This window comes from Toxorhynchites rutilus, chromosome 2 (genome assembly GCF_029784135.1).
Source record: "Toxorhynchites rutilus septentrionalis strain SRP chromosome 2, ASM2978413v1, whole genome shotgun sequence".
NCBI classification, from domain to species: domain Eukaryota; kingdom Metazoa; phylum Arthropoda; class Insecta; order Diptera; family Culicidae; genus Toxorhynchites; species Toxorhynchites rutilus.
In genome coordinates this window covers 105,950,911-105,976,240 of record NC_073745.1, presented here as the reverse complement: position 1 = coordinate 105,976,240, position 25,330 = coordinate 105,950,911, and the positions used below count along the sequence as shown (strand labels likewise).

General features: G+C 38.9%; 2 protein-coding genes across 3 annotated transcripts in view; one reads left to right on the top strand and one right to left on the bottom strand.

Moving 5' to 3' along the window:
* The window catches only part of LOC129765108 (serine/threonine-protein kinase PAK mbt), a 39,473-nt gene extending 30,708 nt beyond the window's left edge, over nt 1–8,765 (top strand). Inside the window, exons 4-5 of the mRNA XM_055764981.1 lie at nt 6,876–7,147; nt 7,215–8,765. Of these exons, the coding sequence (XP_055620956.1) occupies nt 6,876–7,147; nt 7,215–7,694 (752 nt within the window). The 3' untranslated portion in view covers nt 7,695–8,765. The remainder of the gene's footprint in view (nt 1–6,875; nt 7,148–7,214) is intronic.
* Nucleotides 8,766–12,654: 3,889 nt separating this feature from the next.
* Nucleotides 12,655–25,330, bottom strand: LOC129765109 (uncharacterized). Of its 2 annotated transcripts, none has more exons than XM_055764982.1 (3): nt 24,113–25,330; nt 18,271–18,561; nt 12,655–14,825 (listed from the first exon to the last, which is right to left on the bottom strand). In XM_055764982.1, the coding sequence occupies exons 2-3, from the start codon at nt 18,540–18,542 to the stop codon at nt 14,015–14,017; spliced, it is 1,083 nt and encodes a 360-aa protein (XP_055620957.1). In that variant the 5' UTR covers nt 18,543–18,561; nt 24,113–25,330; the 3' UTR covers nt 12,655–14,014. The 2 variants fall into 2 exon arrangements, with proteins under 2 accessions (XP_055620957.1, XP_055620958.1); XM_055764983.1 differs by lacking the exon at nt 24,113–25,330 and adding an exon at nt 18,642–18,783.

Sequence of the window (25,330 nt, the reverse complement as noted above, 5' to 3'; positions counted from 1 at the left end):
TAGACGAAGTGCCCCTATTGCAACGTAGTTTAGAAGGGCGGAACCCTCAAAAGTCACACGAAAAGAGTTTGTCCGATTGAGAACTCTTTTGTCATTTTTTTGTGACACAGATTTCAGTCGATCGCATGCAAGAATCTTCACAGTTTTTAGTGTGGAGTTCTTGAAGCGTATCCTCTGCGTTTCGGTCGCGCACCACTTTGAGCTTCGCTCTACTCGCAAGCGCAACCGATGAAAAAATACACAGTCTGATTCGATGTGGAAAAAAACACCTTTGTTGGATCGTTTCGAAATCTTGTCCGATCTACTTGCGAGTTGTCGAACGAATGATATGAATTTAATTATTAGTTCCTCCTCAGTTTTCACCCCGAAATTATTGAAGTAGATCCACCGCTTCATGTTTTGCCCAGAATATGCGATGAGACGCAGCAGGCAGACGTTCGGAGGGTTGGCGGACTTCGGAATAATATTTACCTTCAAGCGGTTCATCTCCTCCAGCGACTTCTTCGCGTAATGGGTGGAGGCCAAGTCCGGTCAAAACAACACCCCCCCGTCCGGATGAAGGAGGCAATTTCTGGCAAGCACTTTGTTCTGTAAATTTCCCGTTCACCGAAAGTTCCGAACGGAGGAAGAGCGGCTTTGACACCCCCTTTTCGCTGATGGCTAGCCCTTCTTTGGGAACTTGTGGCAGATGTACTGCACGTCGGAACTTATCTCCTTAGTGAGGGATGTAAAGTAACTGGTTCCCTGCCAGTCGTTGCCATCCAGCGTTAAACACGTTTCGTCGTCCAGGACGACCGTGACGTTCCGCTTCGCAGGAAAAACTTCACCCTTCAATCGTCCATTGTTTTGGCTATCTTATTTCACCAAATCTTCATTTGAATGACGTTTTTGGTCATGTTATTCTTTACCTTCAGTTTTCACTGAGTTTCTGAACTGAGGCAACTGAGGGTTGAGGATTAGCGGAACAAATTGAACCCCATTCACCTCGTACCATTGTAGTACATAACGGGTGTTAAATAAAAAATGAGAATTTTTTCAATCACATATAAAAAAAATTTTTTTTTTAATCGGTTTCAGTATTTTTTATTAATAATATAATGTATTTTCTTCAAAAAAATGTCAGTGAATGTTTGAGTAAGGGCCGTGGTCTGCTGTTCGACGAAACTTTGTCGCGATGCTCTCACAAGAATGTTGTACGGCACTTACGTCCATTTTCCGGATACAATTCCGGATTCTTGTAGTCAGTTGCTTCGTGTCCTTGGCCCTCCAATTGTTTTTATACACTAGGGCACTGAGTGAGCCAAAGAAATCCTCTATTGGGCGGCACTGGGGCAAGTTTGTTGGGTTACGATCTTTCGGCACGAACGGTATCTTTTTCTCCTCAAGATACGCCAGCGTCTTCTTGGCGTAATGGGAAGACGCCTTGTCCGACCAGAAGACGTACTTCCCATCCGCGTTATGCTCGTTCAGGAACGGCAGCAGGATTTTATCGAGGCACTCTTCTCGATAGATTTGTTTGTTGATTGCCAGACCGCTCGGCTTAAACCAAGGCTTTGAAATGCCCCGGTCAGAAATGGCGATGTACAACGTAACCTTTTTTCAAACTTGTGCTTGAACTTGTATTTCACTTCAGGCGGTGTGGATGACTTGTCGCTGGAGTAGTAATTATCATATGCGTTTATGTGCACCCGTGGCCGAGTGGTTAGCGTCCCACACTATCATGCCGGGTGTTCGGGTTCGATTCCCGTTCTGGTTGGGGGATTTTTCGTCAAAGAAAATTCTTCCGGCTTGCACTGTGGTCACGCGTATTCTAGAGCTTGCCACTTTAGAGTACATTCAAGGCGTGTTATTCGGCATAGAAATCTCAACCAAGTATTAATGAACGACGCTAGTTAATGAATACGTTGAGACGGCAAAAGTTCCACAGGGAACGTTAACGCCATTCAAGAAGAAGAAGAAGAATATGCGTTTTGGACAGTGGAAAATAGCTTTCGTCGTCCAGAACGAAAGACGTCCCGCGGTATTTTTTGGTCATCCACCGACACTGTGATTTAACCGTCTCAATCTGCTCCTCCGTGTACTCCGGCGACCTCGTCTTCTTCCTGCAGACGATTCCTTCCATCTTGAAGGTCCGATGGATCAATACGTGGGAGCAGCCATATTTCCGACCGGCGTCACGCAGGCTGGTTGCGTCCTTGTTGTCAAACAGCTTCTTTAACGATGTCTTCCTCTGCTTCGTCATTATCGTCACCGGACGACCACTTCCGACCTTCCGCTCTACGTTCAGGGAACCCAGGATACGATATACCGTACTAACAGGTACATTTTCTTCCTTAAAATGTGCCACCGTGAACTTTTTTCCTTGCTGGAAATGCGTTTCGTAGAACCGTACAATGCGTTCGCGGAGCACGTGCTGTTTCGACGCCATCTTTGCTTTGACTAAATTCAAATTAGCAAAACCAAACACGCCTACTGTTTCTAGGGAGCCCAAAGAGCAATTTTCTTGAAGAAAGAAAATTTTACGCTCTTTTTTTGAGTTACTGAAAGGTATTGAAAAAATTCTCATTTTTTATTTAACACTCGTTACTTACTGTAATGACAGCTCGCAAGATCTGGCTTAAACATCACGGGAAATCGGATGAACGACAAAATTCGTTTCTGGAGACACTCTTTCTTGTATACTGTCGAATTCATTGCCTTATCTGTGAAGAAAGTTCTAGTTTTCTGGGAGCAGCTGGGACCATGCATTTTCGTTCCAATTAATCAGCAAAAAAAAACTTGTATTTTGCAGGAACATCTTCTCTAGCCATAGAAAATTTATGTCCTGAGATCTAAACGAAGTTGGCCTTCACGTGGATTTCATTATCTATGAGCAAATGACCTCCAAGTTTGGTTATCAGTTGTACGTACAAGGCACGAAGTCAGGTCAAAGTATTCTGTTTAAGTGATCGGTTTGGGTTTTACTGGCTCGATAAGAATTGAAACCCCGGAAATGAATTCTTTGCACTGTACTGCGGACTGTATCTAATTTTTTCACCAAATCGCGAACCAAAACGTTTGCCTTGCTCATGATAGCCTTTACGGTATTTCTACCCAGTTTTTGATCGACAGTTCCTCTAGGATGTTTGGTTTGGGACTACCGAATCATCGTCAATGGTTTTTAAATTTTTCATGTATGTACCGCATTGTATTTCAAGGTAAATTTAATAGAGGCGAATGAACTGCAAAGTTTAAAGCCTCTTAAAAACAAAGAAAGAAAGAAAGAAGGTAAATTTAACACATTAGCAAATGCCCTTCTACCACAACGGACCACAACAAATTTTCTAAGCGACTAGGCACATTTTTTTCTCTCCATTTCCCTTGCATGATAATTGTTTTCAAAACACATAGGATCTAAAAAACTTCAAAAACCGTCCACTAGGAGCGATGTGATAAAAAAACCTTTGTTTTATTACTGAATAGTTTCATTAGTCTTTAGTAGGGGAAACGCTCGATGTAAGATGTGTGCGCCTGAGGCAATCGACGTAATTGGAAACTGAAATGTAAATATCTCATCTCAAAACGGAAGTGCTGGTGATGCGTACATGCAAAGCGGTTGCCAGGATCATGCAGAACAACAATCGAGTAGTCGCAAAAGGCATCTTCTGGCTTATGTACCGCCGTCGATATTATGTTATTATTATGTTCGTTTTCTGCTCTTCTGTTATTGTCTCCCATTACCCATCCAATTGGTGGTGTATGACATTTCCGGCCAATCGAGAGTAGATTCATAAAGCATAGCAAGAGTTATACTATATATTTCATTGCCGAAGGCGTCAAAAACAAGAATTTTGTGTTATCGATTGTGGGGTAAAGTGGTCACCCACAGTGGGGGTAATGTGGGGTAAAGTGGTCACCTGCTTGTTTGGTAGTATAACTATTGACTATTGACACTATTGATAATCATCTCTTGTTTGAAGAATTTCATGACTTTTAAAATTTAGAAATTTAGTTTATTTGACCTGATATTTGCGAATAATCAACAGTTTGGACGACTGTTCACATATTCTAGAAGAGGTGAACAGATATTTTGTTCAATTTCAGCGATTATTTCGCATATTTCGCATTTCGTTGTTTGGGGGGCAAAGTTGAACTACAATAAGTTGAGCTACAATATTCTTCGAAGAACGGGAATTTTAGTAGTATGTGGTCACAGGAAATGGACATGTTCCTTAGGGTGACCACATTCTCCCCAGTTCCCCTATATGTTTTAGCGCGCTACGACGTTCTAAGCAGCGTGAATCTGTGTTTTTCAAAAACTCCTCTATTGAAGAAAGTAATTTAATGTTTCATGGATGGCCTAGCAATAAACTGGAAAATGTTTAAAGATTTTACAAGCGGTTCAAGAACTTACATCAAACCGGTCGTACGAAATTCTCAATATTGGAAACTCAATACGGTTCATAATTCTTCCAAGGAGGGGCTGAGAAAAACCGAATGGAATTTGGGTGACTTTCTCTGAGAAGGGCAGATTACACGGCAGTAACGGGTTCAACTGTATTTCTGTTGAAGTTTTGTAATCTTCGCTGGTTGGAGAACGAACGTGTTGCGGGACGTGCGGTTCAAATGCTACCACACCTAGGAACAAGAGGAGAATAAGCTTAAAGGAAGCCATTTAAACTTTAAACGGAGTTTTGGATTAGTTTTCCGGTCAAAGGTATTTGAGATTGTCGCCAATGTTGCTTGGACAGAAATTGACTTTTTATGTTACGGTAACATCGACAATTAAATCGTGTTTGCATGAATATCAGACGGAAGCACCGATGGTTTTTTTTTTCCTTTTCGAAGACCTAGCGGGACTTGAAAGAGCTGTAATGGAGAAATTTATGAAGTCCGAACGCCTGAAAGTGAGATCTAGGATTGGGCGCTCTTTGAAAAAAAGATCGATCTTGACGAATCGATTTTCTAAACGGCGTAGGGATCGTTCCACTGATTAAATCCGTACCAAAGAATCGATCTTTGAAAAATCAAATGTCTTTCTTACAATTTATTTGTTTATCTTATATGAGGACCGTCTTTTCTTTAAACAGGCAATACAAATTTCATATTTCTATTCAAACATCAAAGGCATTTCATTTGGATTTTCAATATGAAGGCCACAAAAAAACTTTTAAACCCAGAAAAAATGCATTTTCCAGAGCATTCGTCTTGTAGCGTTATGGAATACGGAACGGAATATAAATATTATTATTAGAAATTAAACAACTGGTATTTGTTTAGAACTCATACGTGCTGCCGCTATCACTTGTACGGAAGTCAATATTAGTAGAATCAGACTGACTTGGACATTATGTTTATAGAATTCATTAGGTCTTTGGTGAAATTAAAATGGATGTGCTCTGGAAAACAAATCTACAAACAAATTTTCTAAGATAAAAATATCGGAAGAAAAATATCGAATACAAAGAATCAATCCAAACAATCGGAAAACGAAACGGATTTATTAAATATCGATCCAAGATCGCCCAATCATAACTTTAACTCATAAAAACCAATCTACTGCTTCCTGGAAGTATTGAAATTGAATTTGCAACGAAACAGCAAAGGATTACGCCAAAATTTACAATAAAGATCCTCATACTTAGTACCACATGTCGTGAGTTCTACTGCAATTTTTTGAACAAATTGTCGTATCCCATCACTTATAACCTAGCGTGTATGAAACCGGATGTGATTTCCAACTGTCCGGATGTAGCGAAGAAACAGATGGAATTATGCTTGGAAGTATTCGTCGATAAAAACGAAAGCGGGAAGCAGAAAAAGAAGCGAAGGAACTTGAGGCTAAAAAATGAAGATGTAGCCTTGATGGACGAGAAAATGCTCAAAAAGTGTTGAAAGTTGAACTGAATTTGCAATAACGCTTAATAAATATAATACGAATAATTCACATTCTTTTCTGTTATGGTGTTCTTATGGCATCCAATAGAATCATTCGTATCTTTGAAAAAATATTAGTTTATAGTTGAGATGTAGATCCAGAATAGGGGTCTTAACAAGTCATTAAAATAAATCAATTAAGAAAGAGCGTAGAGTGAAGCTTTCGTACCCGGGACGGAAGGGTTGATTTGCAGCCCCCCAGTCAGTTATTCTAATAAATGGTCTCAGAAACAGTATTCCTGAAACAATCCCGTCCGTATCTCCTGAACCCTACATCCAACCCAAAATCTGTTGCTGAGAACACACCGTTCAATTTTTTGTCACATGCGGGACTTGGAAACAATAAAGTAAAAATATTTTCGTAATTCGAGATTTTCAACTAATCACACAGTATTATTTTAATTTTTGAGAGTCGGGAATTTCCTGAAATCATGCAGGAAAAAGTCGGGAAAAATGCGGGAATTCAAAAATTGAGATTGAGTGGCCACCCTGACATTGCGACGGCAGATGAAAATTGAATATCTTGTGAATAATCGATTAGATTTTAGTTGATATTACTTCATGGGAAGTGTGTGAAAACGATTATTTTCTTCACACTGTTTCGCAAAACTATTGAATTTCGGTCGAGGGGTGAGGGAGGGAGATGGACGAAATGAGCGCCATTGTGGCAGCCATTTGTTGCTTCCTTCCACCTCCACCTTAACTCATCCTTTTTTGTATCTACTTTCAAATGTTCGTTCTCCTTTGAGTTTTCCGGTTGATAACGTTAATGTTCTGATTTACAACGTTCTCCGTCGGCTCAACCGGCTGTGTTTCGAGAAATTACATCATCGATCATCACAGTGTTACATTTTGCAAGTCTATACGCATTCGCTAACATACCGCTTTACTGGAATCAACATTAATGTATTATTATGAAGTTAAACAAAAGGTTCAAGTACACGCATTTCTTCCTGCAGGACGCCAGGTGGCTGTCAAAAAAATGGATTTGCGAAAACAGCAGCGGCGCGAGCTGCTATTCAATGAGGTGGTTATCATGAGAGACTACCATCATCCGAACATCGTGGAAACATACAGCAGTTTTCTGGTAAACGATGAACTGTGGGTTGTCATGGAGTATCTCGAGGGTGGTGCCCTGACAGACATCGTTACCCATTCGCGCATGGATGAAGAGCAGATTGCAACGGTTTGCAAGCAGTGTCTGAAGGCGCTGTCCTATCTACACTCACAGGTATGTGTTCGCCAGAATGTGATTGGCGTTTATATTTTTCTCACATTAAAATGTTTTTTTTCCAAAGGGCGTCATTCATCGTGACATCAAGTCGGACTCGATTCTGTTGGCATCGGATGGTCGCGTGAAACTATCCGATTTCGGATTTTGTGCCCAGGTTTCACAGGAACTTCCCAAGCGGAAATCATTAGTGGGAACACCCTACTGGATGTCGCCGGAGGTAATTTCTCGACTGCCGTACGGGCCGGAAGTTGACATCTGGTCGTTGGGTATAATGGTCATCGAGATGATTGACGGTGAACCACCTTTCTTCAACGAGCCCCCGCTGCAGGCAATGCGAAGAATTCGCGACATGCCTCCGCCAAAATTGAAAAATTCTCACAAAGTGTCCAGCCGGTTACAGAACTTCCTCGATCGAATGCTTGTGAGGGACCCGGTACAACGCGCTACGGCAGCAGAATTATTGGCCCATCCGTTCCTCCGACAAGCAGGACCACCCTCTCTTCTTGTGCCGCTGATGCGCGGGGCCAGACATAGTAATTGTTAATTGTTGTACTATTTTTATAGATGAATATCGGTACGTATTATGAAACAAAGTTTTTTTAAAAAACGGCTCGAAGCTACGTATTTTACATAAGGGGAATTAAGTGACCTTAGGTTTTGTATATAATATACACATACTTTTAGTAACGGAAATATCATAGCATGTGCTCGAAATAATCTCGCGGCTTTACCTCATCTATTTCGACACGCCTTCATTTTTGGATGGTTGCATCTATAGGCATCCATATTTTAGCAGCATCAGGATACGAAAATTAAGTTAACGAATTGTTTTATACGTGATCTGTTGTTAAAAGCAACCTTAATTTAAGATAAACCGTGTATACAATATATAGTGAAGAAACATGTTAACATAATCGATTTTAGTACTTCCAAGCATTTTTAGTTGATATGTCAGTTGTATTTACTAGACAAAAAATAGCTTTAAAATGTGTAACTCACGGATAGTAGCACCCGGTGAGGAATCTCATTCCTCGTACATCAAACGAAACATTCCAGCAGTATTTTCTCTGTATCAACGTTGTCAATGACTGTGAGTAATGAAGATTTTGATAAAAAATATATCACTGTATCGTGTAGTCAGAATCTAAAAACCCCCTATTTGCCATCTACTTGTTTCAATGTTTTTGTCTTGTAGTATACTTAGTTAACCTTAGAAAGCTGTACTATATACTCACTTCCAATCGCTTTAATGACTTCCGCGGCGAACATACAACGACGATCGATTGCATTTTTTAACAATGTTTTACATCCCCTCCGAGAACACACTCGAATGGTAACGATATGGACTGACATACCGAGCTAATATTTAACGGGCGATGGAGAAAAAAATGGGTTACATTTTTCCACCACAGTAACGAAAGGCAGCGAAGATAAATTATCTTTTAACAAATAGTTATGTTTACAAATGTTTAGATTAGTTAACTCCTACTTACTTTACGGTATTATATAAGAACGATATTTTACATATATGGAATATTACGCTAATTGTAACACTCATGAGATAGGATAATGTATTATTAAAGTGGAAATAAAATTATAATAGCTGTGTTATATACTCATCAATGTATTAATTGCCGACGACTAAACGTTTGGATATTTCCCAATGTTACTCGGGATGACAGATACATGAAGTATGAAAGAAAAATCAGTTGGAAAATTTCCCACGGCTATTCTAAAATTCCAATTAATAATAATACGCATTCTTTTACTTTTGACCTGTTGCTATTTCGGCTTCGTTCTACTTTCGATCTTTTGCTGGAATTTGCTAATTTTGTTGGCGGTTACCTATTATCTGTGTGTGATATTTGGTGTATCTCCATTAACCCCTTGCCGTACGATTTAACCAACAGGGCCCAAACACGAGCACAGTGAATCGTTTCGATATTCTGCTGAGTGTGTGTATCTTACCTACGATCGTAGCAGTCCCACATCATCACACGCCTGAAGCATGTATCGATTTCACATCGATATACGACGAGTGAGGTTCGATGTTGTACGTTCTGGCACAGTCTAATCGCCACGAGTATGGTTCGACGTTATACGTGAAGGGGTTAAAAAAAATGATTGAAGAGAACTGTTTCTCTTTCACAAGTTCAATTGTTGTATGGTATACTTCAACCAAATATAATTCCACTAGTTCCTGTTTCAAGTTACGCATAAAGACGGGAAGGAAACCCTGAGGAGAATTAAAAGAGAAAATTTTGAAAATATAATGAATTCAAACGCTATATGTTATATTGTTTTCGTAGATTTTATTAGACCATTTTACCATTTGACCATACAATCGAAATTTATGAAGTTCAAAGCTGAGATAGATAGTATTCGTTCTAGAATCTCTACGGTACAATGTTTGAACAGCTTAGTTGAACAGATCCAGGAAGCGACTCGAGTCCTTTGGTTTCAAATACCTTATAATACTGCCTTACATTGTCAAGATTCTCATTATACCATTATATCACGCTTTCGATTACGACATAACCGTAACTCAATCAATCATTCTGCACTTTTCATCTTTCACATTTGTGCTAGTATTCAATAAATCATAATTATCATCATCTTTGCTTAAAATTAATAGAGCAACCTTTTTTCTTGTTTGTGCTCGGATTTCAGTTTTAAGTGAAAAATATGTCTTTTTTTGACCATTGTATGAGGCAAAGTTCAGATATCAAAACATTGAATGATTTTTCTTTTGCATTCGATGTTTTTTTTATTGTATACTTATAAATTGCGATCCGTTGCGATGTTGAGGTTACTTCAACGCCTCTGATTGAGAAAAAGATAAATGTAAGGTCACGTTTCTGGGGAATTTTCATATTTGCGAGTGTACATAAAAAAGAAACAACTGTAGACGAATTCACTTATTTTATGGATGGGGATTTTGGAAGTCAACTAAGGGAAATCGGAAATTGGAACCGACTCGCCGACCAAAAGAGTTAAAGTCTCACAGACACTAGTAATCAACCTGCAGGTTTTTTAGGGCCCCTTAGGACTCCGTTTATAAATTCGGCAGCGAGAAACGATTCTGGACTTTTGTAATTTCAGACTAGCGGTATATAAATGAGGGGCTCAGAATGCAAGGGGTGTAAGTGACTTGATCGATTTCTCTTCGTCAACTTTTTCTTTGATTAATAACTCAACTGCAAAAACGTTCCAATTTGAGTTTGCTATAGAATCTGATAGATGAGGTTCTGACCTACCTTCCACATTATCAAATACAGCTGGGAATGAGTTTGTAGCTAAGTTATGACCAAAAGAGAGAGGCGATGTAGAGAAATCGATCAAATCACTTACACCCCTTTCATTCTAAGCCCCTCAAATATAATTGACTGTCTCTTCTACAGTACAGTGAACTTAACTATTATTGGAATGTCTGGAATATCTGGAGACTGAGGAACTACACAATGAAACAAATTATCTAGAGCAGTGATACTCAACCTTTTTTTTATATGGGTCACATACACACGTTAATCATGGTGTCGGAAGTCGTAAAACAATAAGAAAATAAATGGTATTGTTCACGTAAGACTACTATTTTATTGCCGCCGAGATTATAGTTATTTTGGATTGAAATTCTTTATTACTAACATTTGGTAGCATTGGCAAGGACCGATGAATGAAAATGCTTTCACTGAGGGAGAGTCGGATGAAATAAAACGCAAATTTAAGCAGATAATACTACTCTCATACTCTCAGCATTACCATGTACTGCTGACTGCTCGCTGTCTAGAGCGACATTGAAACACTGAACTTATTGAATATCCGAGTAGTTTCTCAGTATCTCTTAGCAAAATTACATCTTCAATGCTTACAAAAACAGCGCGAAAAACGCGCTGAACGGTAACAAAAAATCCGAACCGAATTGGTTGTGTTGTGGTGGTAGTGGCGACAGAAACCGCTACAGAATAAATTTTCACCTTTTGTTTTCTACCGAAGAACACAGTCCTCAGCACTGAAAAACACCTTCCTTACATCCGGCTTGAAATACAATATGACGCTACTTTTAATCTGGAAACATTGGTTGAATACACGAATTCAATTGTCGATCGGATAAAAGTCTCCAACGAGTCATTCACGATTCACGTTTTCAGTCATCCAAGCAGTGGCAACCAGGCTTTTCAAATGGCCGTCCACAAAGACGAGTTATAACTTCAGTTTTTCGAATTGGTGTTTTTCAAGCCTAGAGGCGGAAGATAAAGGGGTATTAACGCTCAAACCTTGTCCCTCAAAGCTTACACTTCAGTACAGATGCAAAAATGATTTGATGCAAAAAAAACAAAGGCACTTTCCGCTAGACGGCATAAAAATCGATGCGGTGTCCACACCGAACAAAATTTCTACCACTGTATCTGACATCTATCTTTCATTAAATCATTCCTCCTTTGCATCGAGCCAAAACCGCTGTGTGTGACATCAGCATTGAAAAAGGCTGAAGTCTACTAGCTGGAGCGAGAGTGTGACATGAATGATGATGATATTTTGAATTATGGAGGTTTCAAAATTTCCCAGTCCAAACGCATCTAGCCTAAATGTCAACTTAAAAAAACTAACCTAAACTTCCGGTCTTCAGAATGACCATTTGGAAAGGCTATCTGAATTCGCGAATTGAGTGTTTATACTTAATGAATGAAAAACGAGCGGAGCTTTAATTGCAATACTTCTTCTATCCACATCGTCCGTAGAACGAACGCTGCATTTTCATTCCGAGCGAGCGATTCCGGCACGCCGGATTCGCAGTCGTATATAAATAAAGTACCTTGCTGATACCTTGGCTGCTCGTTACCGACAGTACGGATAGGTAAGCAAACAAATACGCAGAATAAATGTATAGGAAAATAGGAATACTTCCAATTTTCTGTAATTTAAACCATTTACGAGTAATTCCAAATGAAATCGCACAAAACATCCAGATTTTAAAAACATGTATTTTTATTCAAATGTATTCTGTTTGGGTTGGAGGAACATGAGTTTTCCACAGCAAATGAGAATTTCTTGACTCATGCGTAATTTTTGGAAAGGGCGTATTTTAGGCGATTTTAGTAAGAGAAATCTTTGATAATTTATATCTCAAAAACTATGAGTCATACCGAAAGTATATTGATGATGTATTGATGTTAAAACGTGAAAAAAATATACACTGGAAAATAAATTAGTACTTTTTTTTTATTTACAAAAAAATCTTTAATTTGTAATATCTAAAATATATATTTTTTAATTATTTTTAAATTTTTTCAAATAAAATAGAAGTCATGAAGAAAATTTGAAAAATTAGCCCAAGATGGTAAAACTATTTTTGAATTTTAAAACTCCAAGTTATGTTTAGGAGTTTTAACCCACATGTCTTCAAATGTTTTTCAATGTAACTCCTTAACATATATTTGTACCATAATGATGTATTTGTAAAAGTTGTTGAAAATTATAAGCAAATCCATAGAATTTCATGAACATTTATTTATTTATTTATTTATTTACTTATTTGTTCACCATCTTCGACAACGTCGTACAGATTGTTTACTTAAGAATAAATTAATTTAAACTCCTTATTTTAACACTAAACATATTTTTGGACAAAGAAAAATCGAACTCCTCACAAACATCATTAAATGATCGCAAACAGAATGATGTTATAACACGACAAACATATTAAAAGAGCCTATTTACAATAAAAATGACAATAAATCCTAAATATTTTTTTAATATCTCGAGAATGCCTGGCAATTGGAAGGCAATTGATAATAATCCTTTTTTTTGTTTTAAATCACATCAGGATTTATAAAAATTATAAAAATTCGATGTTCCATAAAGTTTGTCAAAAATAGTTTTACCTTCTTGGACTCATTTTTCAACTTTTCTTCATGAGTATAGCTAAACTAGAGCAATCAAAACACATATGTTAAACATAAAGCGGAAATATAACAAATTTATAGACCGATCAATGAATCAACAAACGGAAAAAAATGAACAAATGAAGCATGGACCGCATCACAGTGCCGAACAACTGAATGGACTTTCGGTTTGACATGAAGAATCAATTTGTACGAATATCGAATCCAAAGCGAGGTATTCGTGAGGGTACTAAGACACCATTTCAATTCTAGTAACAAATTGAAGGATATTGCCGTTGAAGATACATCCCACATTTTTCGAAACATGGACACTTATTGGTGGATATGTTAACATAGAACATGAATTAACATATTCTACTAAAATGTACTCTGTACATCACACGATAGAATATCCGCAAGTGAACTATAATTTCACCAGATAAATGGTAACTGTTTTGTCTTGGATCTGGATAAGGACAAACAAACAACAAAAAACATTCTGTATTGATGTACAAATCGATTGGGACATCCACAGGGTATGGTCTACAATGGCATATTACCATATTTTTATTCTAATATTTTATGTTTCATATCTAGCCTACGAAATCAGTAAAAATTGTCTGCATTCCGGTTGATTCAATAAGCTGCGAAAGGTCGGAAGCTTTCAATTTACTCACGTTTATGTTTATTTGTTATCTACTCTTGTTACATCTGATCTTTAATCCTATTTAATGCGTTCCGGATAGGTTATTCGTTTCAATAGCACAGTAACAGCAGAGAGTAAACATTGAGAATTTATAACCATTCAGTAGTTTAGTTTCGTCCCTTCAACACCAGATCCTCATTCATGTATCAACTCGTCTGCCTCGTAGTGTACGATCTCACAGATTCCGCTCACATTTCGTGTTACTTTCGGAACATACCCAGCATGCTTGGTGGCACCATCGCAGACTTCACTGTCTCCATCCTCATTCTGGCCTAATCAATTGTCGATTTGCATCGGCGAGTCGTCGATGGTGTGTAGCCAGTTGAAGATTAGCATATGCCGTTCGTACTTGGACAAGGGTTTTCCTCGCTCACTTTCAATATCCAGGAACGTTAGATTCTTTTTGGCGTTTGACTTACTGATGGATTTCTTACTGTGAACCGTAGCGACCGGGACCGATGGGCTAACCGAGCCTGTTGCAACGGGACTGGAATCGTTGTTCGCAGATTTTCCCCCGATAGGCGACGCGGAAGCGTGGGTTGTCGGGACCACAAGCTCGGTCGGCCCTGGGTTGTTGAAATTATTGGCAGCAAAAGCAGCCGCCTCTAGCCGATCCAGGTTGAACTCACTCTGAGAGAGCCTCTCAATTGCACGATACGTAGTGTACAATCGCCGGCGGATGTAATTCTGACGAATTTTCTTATTCACCGAACTGATCAAATCGGATACAGTGAAGCTTGGCGTTGGGGTAACGTTGCAAATAGTTGGAACTTGGTTGGAGGATTGTCCCCCATGGGGTGAAGGCAGCTGGGATGTGGACGCTAGCTCACCGACCGCTACCCAGGTTGAGTACGAGCGAGACGTGTGATCCAAGCGGGGATGATCAAACAGGTAACCAGCTTTCTGGAATGGTGTCAGTGACAGCTCGGATGTTGAAAGTCTTCCGCCTAGATTGTGCTGATCGGACGGCAACTGATAAATGTCGGTCGTACTGAAGCTCTTGTGAATGCCCAGTGCGGCCGAAAGGGTGGCACAGTTTCGGATGAGATCGTTGCTTTCGCTCCATTTCTCGGTCAATGTGGAAGACCTGAGGGGAACGGGAAAAAATGGTTGTTGATGATATATAAAATCAGTTAACTACAGTTCTAATACAGATATTTTTTCCAGTAATGCGTGGTGCACAAATTACGTAACGCCAAAATGCGGTTTTTGGAACAACTATCCTCCCCCCCCCCTATGTAACAATAAGAAACTAAAACCCTCAATTCCCCTTAAGTTACGTAACGCTAACATAATTTACGCAAAAAGACAAAGTCGTTTGAAAGAATTTCATAATATTTTAGCTTCTATTAAGTAATGAAAACATCAACGTAAAAATCAGACATTTGCCCAAGTCGGAATCAAATGTTCATACGGAAGTGATTTCGGAAGAACTTTCGACAAGTTCATAGAATTTCGAACAAACAGATATGGAAAATTAATGCCCACATGGTGTTTTCAAACCAATTTAGCTGAGAGGAACATGAGCTGGTTTAAATTGATGTTGATTTATACAAAAGTAACTACTTCTGGTTCAATGCAGTAGTTCCTATAGTTACATTTCACTACCTGCAAAAGATACTGGGCTGTTCTTATGTAACGAGCAAACCACTCGGCTGAATATCCTACTAATTTCGCTTCATTGATTTTGGGAGTTTGCGGACTCAACATTGCGTTTCATAACTATAGATCCACCCATCTTGTCTGTGTTTCCAGAGATATGTAAGAAGTCAGTTGAATTGAAGTGTATAGTGTAGGATATAATAACTATCTTCATTTATAGAACAGGTCATTTGAACATCATTGTTGAATTCAGGCGCGAAACATTCAAAAAACTAAAATTCCAGTGTTTCATAACTATAAAACCAGAAGTAAAAACTCTCACTCTTTCACAAAATTAATGTCAATTTCACATGAATTACAATAAGTTTCTAATTCGAAGATCATCTTTAGTTCTCAATCAGTTCAAATAACCCATTCGGGTGGTTTCGATCAAGCTACGCCATGTTGTAGTATGTATCTCGTTCTACGCAGAAGATACTGCTCGTTTAAGCTCTTCAGATCAATCATACTGCTTGTAAGCTGCATCTACTATTCTTACTTTCACTCCTCATAAGTTCTTGGTAGGGTTTTGATCTGCTAAACAAGCTGACCAGTCCAGAATCTGATGCCCCTATTCATTAAACCATGCCATGATTTTTCGCAGTGTATTATGTTTTGACGGAATCGTTAGATTGTTCCACATTTCAGCTAACGATTCCCCTGCATACTTAAAATGTTTCCATTGTTTATAGTTTCCATCCAAGTGGAATCCGTCACGATTATGAGGAAGTATTGAACCTGCTATTTTCCGGGAAAGAGGTATTCCGTCTGCTGGGAACTAGGGGTGGACTGTATGTAGGATGCGTTGATCCACTCTTGGACACAACGGGTGCGTGGAAGGAACCCTCGTGTTCCTCACGCCTTAATCGCCGGGTGGGAGCCCCAATGGCTCCGCTCCTGGCATGGAAAACTCTCTACATGCTCTGAAAAGAGCATTTTTACTCTTTCGGAAATGCTTGAAAAACTCTTCTTTACTTTATGGATTTTGGGTTTGAGTAGTGCGAGATGGAGACATGGGTTATGCTTTATTTACACTGCTTTCATTGTAATTATTCTCACTGAATTGTTTAAATACGTTAAAATTCACTCGCTGCTGCTGACGCAGTACAGCCGCTGATGCAATGCTGCTTCTTCGTATTTTTCTTCTTCTGCCACTGCTGCAGACGTAACACTGGATCTGATGTAATGCTGTTGCGACACAATATAGCTGCTGACGCAATGCTGCTTCTTATTCTTCTTGCTCTGCCACTGCTGCTGACATCATAATGCTGCTGCTATTTATTCCGCTACTGTTGATGGTGTTCACTTTTCCTTGTTGCTTGTCACACGGTCGAGATAAAACTGAATGAAGTTCGCGGTTAGTGCATCGCCTTATATACCCTCATTTGGGCAAGTGCATCGCGACAAAACTAAAGTGGACGTGGCTTACGGAGCGAATACTTTTCAGTGCATTTTTCGTTCGGGTCCATGAGAAAATGCGTTCGAAGAACAATGCCTTCCTGAACGAACTGCAATGTACGTTGGACCACTGTATTGAAGTGTTTCAGCACCCAAGCTCCAGTGCCCTAGCTTTATTTTAAATCCTGCGATAATAGATGGAATAAGTCTATGTTTAGCATCCATGACAAAATCATGATCCGATAGATTAACCTCCTTCCTTACAACTCAGTGAGTTGCTAGAAAGTGTGTATTTAAATATGAGAAGGATAGCTGAGTGAAGTTCATAAGCGAAATAATTTGAGAACTACCAGCTAAAAAGCTGTGGTATAAAATCATTTTTCTTAGTGGTAGGACTAGTGCACCTGCCTGCACTAGTGAAATTTTTGCTTCAAATGTTTATTCTACGCAATTCAAAGAGCTAAAGGAAAAAAGTGAAAGGCTTCCTTTGAGGTTTAACGAAGTATAACGAGGTCTATAACCTATCTGAACTTGATTGGGCACTCAGCAGAGTGAAAGACGAAATAAGCTACCCCATGCCAAAGCACCTCCCAAACGTGGCGGAATGCTTGCTGTTGCAAGTATTTATTGACAGATGAATGAGTGGCACCATCCCTAGTGTGTGGAAGACTGGGATCGTTATACCTTTACCTAAATCCAAAGAGAAAACATCTTGTGTCAGTGGCTATAGACCCATAAAGCTACTCAGCTGCGTGGGGAAAGCTGATCTCGCCATCCATGTTAAGGAGACCACACAGTAAAATATTGAAAGGTTTATCCATCAAATTGTACTTCTCGCGCAGTAGCAGATGGACACTTCAGACCACAAATGTATGCGAAAGTATATTCTCACGTTCGAGTACAGCGTTGCATCGTAAGTGACGGTTCGTAATGGTGTCTGTTTTTAAAGCCCGTGATAAAAGAACATCTTGATGTCTGCACGAATGTATGGGGAATTATTATGTTTTTCTCATAGTTAAAGGGCATAGTCCGGAGGAAGTAAGGAAGCAGAAACATCCAATGTTTGCGGCAAACGGAATGCGCCGTTCCGAGACTTTCAACAAAGTGTCTACAGAAGCGCTTCCTCTGTCGATCTGTCACTGGACCTGATAATATTGCATAATCTTTAATTAAGACACATATTCAAACTTAGAACCCACTTTCAACCCGATACATATCCTAAATCAAATAAATAATCTAACGAAACATAGATTCATACATATGGTAGACTGCAATTAAATGCAGTTTTAAGTTAAGTCTTTAAAACTAAGACATTTCTATCCTTAGCCCTGATACATACCAGATGGCCAGATATTATATATTCATATTCCAAAATAGATGTTTTCGAGTTGATTTGTTACTAATTTTTAGAATCCCGGAAATTAAAAAAAATTTGATGCTTTGTTTTGAAAATTAGATAATAATTCGTTAATAGGCTTCAGCACTGCACATACCGATTTCTCTTAGAGTCCTTCAGCAACAGGTTTCCCAGTTTGTCCTCCATAGTTTTCGTGAGGAGACTGCAGCTGGATCGGTTTAGCACACTGGTCGCTTCCGATGCCATCGATGAGACGGAAATTGAAATCAAGGACAAATCCGTGGAGAAACTTTCGTGCGAAGGTGACCGTAGAATGCGGTTCGAAACCGTGAGGGCGGACGGGATCTGGTTGGTGCATCCACCGGACGAGCTAGTAACGATGGTTGTGTAATTCTTCGGTGACGTCATTTGGCGCAACGAACGATTACTATAAAGGATGGAGAAAAAACAATGATAAATTACAATGTAGAAATGTGTCTTCCGGATTATTTTTAAAACGAAGAATACCTTTATGCATTCCTTCGTTGGAATTATCTATTTCCACAATAGGTTTACCATACACGCTATCAATCTTGCGAGGAAACATATATCATCGAAACATCACGTCTCAAACCGTTCGCTGAGCATCGATTTGATGCTATTTCTGGACAAATAGTGACAAAGTCAATACCGTTTAATAAACAGCGAAAAACGAAGTGCTTGCACAAAGGATAATGTCAAAGGTCACGACGAACGGTGACCATTTGCAGCGTTTTTTTGTTATAATAATAACAATGTGGTGTATCATTCATCGACAGAATTGTCGCGAGGCGTATGCTCCACACGTTTACGTATTATGGCCGAGTTTCCATTCCATTCTGCATCACAACTTTACGCTGATATGATGGGGACTGAGCTTCATTATGCATACATTCGATGGACATTGTTGCGAAACTGTAACATTGTAATCAGATTTGGCGATCATTATTTTATTGGGGCATAAGGATTATGTACGAGGTCTGTCCAAAAAGTATCGCGACTTTCAAATTTACGCGAGTTACGTACGGTTCCAGATTTTTTTTAGCATTATGTCGGTACTTATGTCTCTCACTTATACTGACAAGCACGGCTATTTTGAATGTTCAGTTAATTTTTGACAACTGCTTTTCTTACACGTGTTTTGGTTCATCTTCGATTTTTGCCTATTGCGTATCCTTAGAGAAAACCCTTCGTAGTGCTGAATCAAAATCAGCTAAGGCTATGAAAATGCTAGAAACCAGAATAGAAATAGAAGAATAACCAGAACAACGGGTTCATTTCATTGAAAACCTTTCAATTTTTTTTTATCAAACACAAGTCTTTTGAGATATTGAGTAAAATTTTATTCTAGTTGTCTTACATTTTAAGAGTGAAATTCGATTTCGGTCATATGACCCCCATGAGCTCATTTACAGCGATCGATCGATTGGACCCAATTTGTTGCGAATTTCGCGTTGAATTTTGTCTTTGAGTTCTTCTAAAGTTGTTGGCTGGTTGGCATAGACCAGTGACTTGACATAACCCCATAGAATCCAATGACGTCAAATCGCATGAACGAGGCGGTCAATTGACAAGCCCATTTCTCGAAACGTTCACCAAACCTACTTTTCAATAAATCCATTGTAACTTGCATTGTGTGGCAAGTGGCACCGTCTTGTTGAAAACACATATCATTGATATGAAAACATCCGATTCTGGCCAAAAATAGTCTTCCAACATGTTGTGATAGCGCTCTCCATTGACGGTAGTATGACTGTCGTTCTCTTCGAGCGAGAAATACTGCCCAATCACTCATCCGACATGAAAAACACACCAAACAGTATTTTTTGCGGATCCAATGTTGTTTCTTGAAGCACAATTGGGTTTGCATCTTACCAGTAACGTATAATTGTTGACAAATCTATGAGCGTCATCGCTGAAAACAACAGTAGCAGTGATTTTTTTTTTATCTTCGCTTATTTTTTCGTCGGCCTATTTCCGCCACTTCAGTGCCAATCACCGACATCAGGGAGGCGACTCCACCTGTTCCTACCTATCAGACTCAACAACTCATGAGCCGGGCCAACTTCTTTTACTTCCCCTCCGAAGGAAGACGTAACCAGAGATTTTTCGCCTCAGAAAATTCCAACGACGCCAGCTGGGATTGGACCCAGGCCGATCGGATTGTGAGGCTGTTACGCTAACCACACAACCACTGGCGCCGTCAACAGTAGCAGTGATGAAAATCATCATTTTCATCAAGATTCGCCAGAGCCCAATCGGAGAAGTTTCGGCGCTTCATATGGTCAAGTGGGTTTAGTTCTTCAGTCAATTTGACTTTGTCAGGATGTAGCCCAAGATTTTTTCGCAAAATACGCCACATTGAGTTTTGGGGAAGACCCAATTCTTCCGCCATGCAATTGACTGATTTCAGTCATTTTGGATGAATTCACATCAGATTATCAACATGTTTTAAGGGTTCGTTCACATGAAGACACAAAACTCCAAATGGATGACCCTCCACATCTAAATGAGATAACAACGGAAGAAAGCATGTTGGCCTAGCCGAAGGCGCCTGCATTTCACTTGCGGATGAATGATTAAATGAGCACGAGCTATGACTTAGCAATATTTTATTTTTTAATTTAAGATGTATTTGTTGGAACTGAAATTAAAAAACATTCTAATATAATCCCACATCATTAGAAGATTCGTAGAATCATCCGAAATATAAATGTTTTTCTATACATCCTATATTTATTTTTATACTTGTTGCTCTACCATATAAATTATTTCTAGTAAATATTTTGGATGTTGTATAAAACACTAATGTAAAATCAGCGTGTTTGAATGTTTTAACGGTCTATAAAATAAAACGGTCTATTAAAAAAAATAACTCTTAAAAGTTGAATGTAAAAGTAATAAAAAAAGTGATACATTTTTGTCGTAAAACAGAGAAATGAAATAAAAAAAAACAATCTTCATTTCGTTTATTTCTATCTCGTTGGTGGAAAAAATCGCGCTTGCCATTTCCAAGATGGGCGGCTAAATTTCTAACTGTTGGGTCCCGTTCTTGAAGTGGGAAATCAACTATACGCCAGACTACTTCAATGCATCTGATGTACCGGCCTTTTTGGATCCACATTATTTCGTCGTTGTCATCCATCCCAGGAGTATTTACATCGGTGCTCTATGTTTAAAACACAGCCATGTTGTTTCCCTTACTCACGGACTTGCAAATGTATTAATTGCTCTTCACCGATATGCAGTACTCAACATATAACATATGAGCATTGAATGTTTTGCTTAGCTGAGGCGAATATGGTATTACCCAACGATGTTCAATGTCAATGTCTGCGTTGTTGATTTTTGTGTATGATTGTGCACCATTCTCAATTTTTTGTTGTTGATATATTGAATATCAGCCCACGCTTGTGATCGTATCGTTGGTGAAATCTATTGGAAACGATTTGTGCATATTTCAACTGGTATGCAACGTGATTAAAATTTCAGATCACCACATGGGTCATAAATTAATCTTGTAGTGACAGTATCGAATAGTCATTCATATTCCGAAATCCGATTAGTTTAAAATTCACGATTCTATCGAATTTTTTTTCGAATCCATTCAGAAACATGCGGGAGCGAATCCGACCGGATTTCATTTTTTTGTTTGAACAAACACGCTGTAATGTCATAACGTTTCAGACGGGCAATAGGAAAGGCTTGTAGGCTATGCTCATGATAGCGGGCCTTATTCTCGAATACATTTCGACTACACTTCACGGTGGAAACGGAATGAAACGTATCCGCGATGACAACGGCACGGTGTCGATATCTGGATACGAGATTAGTTTCCCACTAAACTTATCATTATAATATCAAATTATCTTCAGATGAAATTTTTGTATGAGATTATTATATCATGTGATATAATGTGAAGAATTAATTTTAGAATTCGTACAATTTCCAAGCTGTTCGCCCCGAAAAGCCTATGGGCCTGATCACGAACGTCACTTCACGGTGAAAACGGAATGAATTGTATGCAATTTGTATGCACTTCATATCGTTTTCACCGTGAAGTGACGTTCGTAATCAGGCCCTATGACTGTTCTAAAAAATCATGCGTGGGAAACGATTTCTATTGATGGTGATAGCAGTCGTTGGAAGCGATAATATCCGGATCTTTGCATTACCGAGAATTCCCAAAATGAAAAGTTCAATGGAAAAAATATTATACAGAAGCTTCAGGCAGTTTGTAATGTACAGTAAAATATATTCCAAACCAAAAGTTGTTGTTTTTCTTATCAAACGATATTATTGAGCGACTAATTGAACGAACTAGTATAACGAAAAAAAATTGAACATGCTTTAACCCTTTGCGGTCGTATTGAATTTGGACATGGGTGTCTTACTGGTCGGAATTATTTTTACTTAGAAAAGCAGCCACCTTTTATCTTTCTCTTTGACACTTTTTGGCCAATATACTATGGCCGTCAAATGGTGTTTTGGCCAAAAAGTTCGTAAAAACCTGGAGGGTCCAATGGTTGATTCTTATACTAAATGGTGCCAGGAAGTCATCTAGCATAAAATTTCATCCCCATCTGCCATATAATGGTTAAAACTACCCGTGTATAGTACTGCACACGCGGCTCCAACTCAAGGTAAACGAGTAAAGTATCGATAAAAATCATTATAAAACAGTTTATTTTTTCGAAACTACATTTTTTATAACATTATTTCAAACTCGTAAAATGTCTTCTATTAAAACAATCCAGACATAAAAACTTTTCGGAGCATTTCGGGCAGTGATAAACTGTAATTGATAGAATAATACAAACAGTAATGTCATACTATGAGCTCGAAGTTGCCTACTATGTATTGAGGCGAGTAGAAAACGGAAAACACATTAGTTTTAACGTATAACGTGTGCTGTAGTGCACACGTTTGAAACTTTGGAAGATTTCGCGTGTGCAGTGCTGTACTCATGGCCTCAGCGGAATAATTTTTGAGTGCAGTAATGGCCGTCAAAGTGTTAAACATACAGAACAATGCTCTTTGTCTAGGGGGTCTTCGTAGCCACTTGGTTACGCGTTCGCTTACTAAGCGATCGATCGTGAGTTCAAACTCAGGGCCCTCAATTGACCATCTTTGTGTTGTTATAGAATAACTACGTCCACGCAAACATCATCAGCGATGGAGATCGATCCACGGTCGAAATAAGGTCGATTCATCCATACAACTGCTCTGCTCTGCAAGAAACATCGGGCTGCTGTTCTATAAATAACCCAAAAATGATCAATATCAACTGTCTCCGCTGTCCGGAACAATGGAAGAACAGATAGAATACCCTTACGCCTAAATGGCAGTGTAATTTACCATAATGTAATGGAACAGAAAACCTAACGCCTAAATGGCTACTACTACTACTACTGTGTAATTCACAATCTATAGAAACATTAACATATGTACATGTACACGATAAAAACTCGGCTCTGTTACAGTTAAATTGCTAATGAGCCTAATAAATAAATAAATGGGATAAAAAAAATGCTCTTTGTCGCAATACATAGAGTTTTCCTTAAAGCATGAGTGACAACTTTTGTTTATGCTGAGTACCGATATGTATTATTCATAGCAGCCCGGCTTAGGTTCGCGAACAGGTTCACTAGTCATCAAAATTCGTTTATAAAAAGTATTAAATGATATATTGTTGCATTAATAAAAGATAAGAATACTTCCTTGCTGTGGTGGCTGAGAGCAGACAAACGACCGCAAACGGTTCATTGTTTAAAACAGGAAGATGCGATCCAGCGATCTATTCTCCTGTCAGATCTTCCAAAAATCAAGCAATAATGAAGATGCATCTCAATCCATAAATGAATTCTCAATAAGACACATAATGCCAAAACACTCAGTGTAGGTCGCAAAATTGTGCTAATTGTGCTTGTATTCATTTTTCTTATCATCTGAATTATTACCTATTAAATTTTCTCTGCAGTTCCGTTGTTTTTCGTAAGCTTCCGCTTGCACTTATGGTTCATCAATTTCCTGCTTCTCTGCAGCACTTTGTTTGCGCGTCGATATTTTCCGTATTTGGCAACAATCCAACGCGATATCGCATTTATTTTGGATGGAAGCACAGCCGGGAGCGGAAGCAGACCCAATGGTTATGGATTAGACGGTCTCACTTCTCATTCTTTTTTCACTGTCATTTTTAGGTTGAAAAATTGCCAACTATCCAATTTTCACGAAACTTTTCATGTTTTCACACAATCTATGCCTGCTTTGTTATCAAAACCGGTTTTTGTTGGATAATCAACATCAAAGGGATGCTGTTTTTCACTACTGCTATTACGATGACAAATATTACTTCACACAGACTTCGGTAGACTAATTCTGGGGTGAGAGGTGTAGCGACACCACTTCTTTGATTGGGAGACCAATTAATATTCATAAATTGCCCAAACATCGATTTAATCAAGCCTATTTATGAATACACACGTTCTGCTCGGTGCGATGCTGAGAGAGCTACTCTTTATTATACAAATAATAGAACTATATCAGCTCGAATCGGGAACATGCCATAAAACACCATATTCTGGATACGGATGCGGCTTTCCCGTGTATAGGGAACTGCGAGTCACTTCAGATTTATCTTTTTTCGTGGGTCGAAATATCCTTTCCCACGATAGACGTCCCAGTTATTTCACTTCACGTAATCGCATTCCATGCGCACTTTTCCATCCGCCTATTTTATGAACCCGCAAACTATTCCATAAAAACTTATCAAATATTGTGACAAGGAAAACTGCACTTTTTTGTTTCTGTTTCACTAGTCGTCGAATAAGCAAATTCAATTATAAAACTAATGGTCCATTCGCTCAGCACAATATCTTTTGGATAGCGATGTAAAACCATTCAACTCGTTTCGCAGAATGTTCTGAAAATTTTCCTCTGTCGCTTCTCTCAATCAATGCGATGCCAGGATTTTCCTTTTCGTCCATTACCCCAAGGCTCTCGCATTTCCTTGTGCTCTCAGTCCGCTCTCTCCCACCTCACACAGTAATAATAATAACAATAATAATACTGGAGACTCTGTTTTGGTAAGCTTTTCGAAACTGGCACGTATAAGCATCCGAATTTGGAAGGACACTGGAGTAAAACTTTCCAGCATTGTTTGTATGGTGTCACTACTC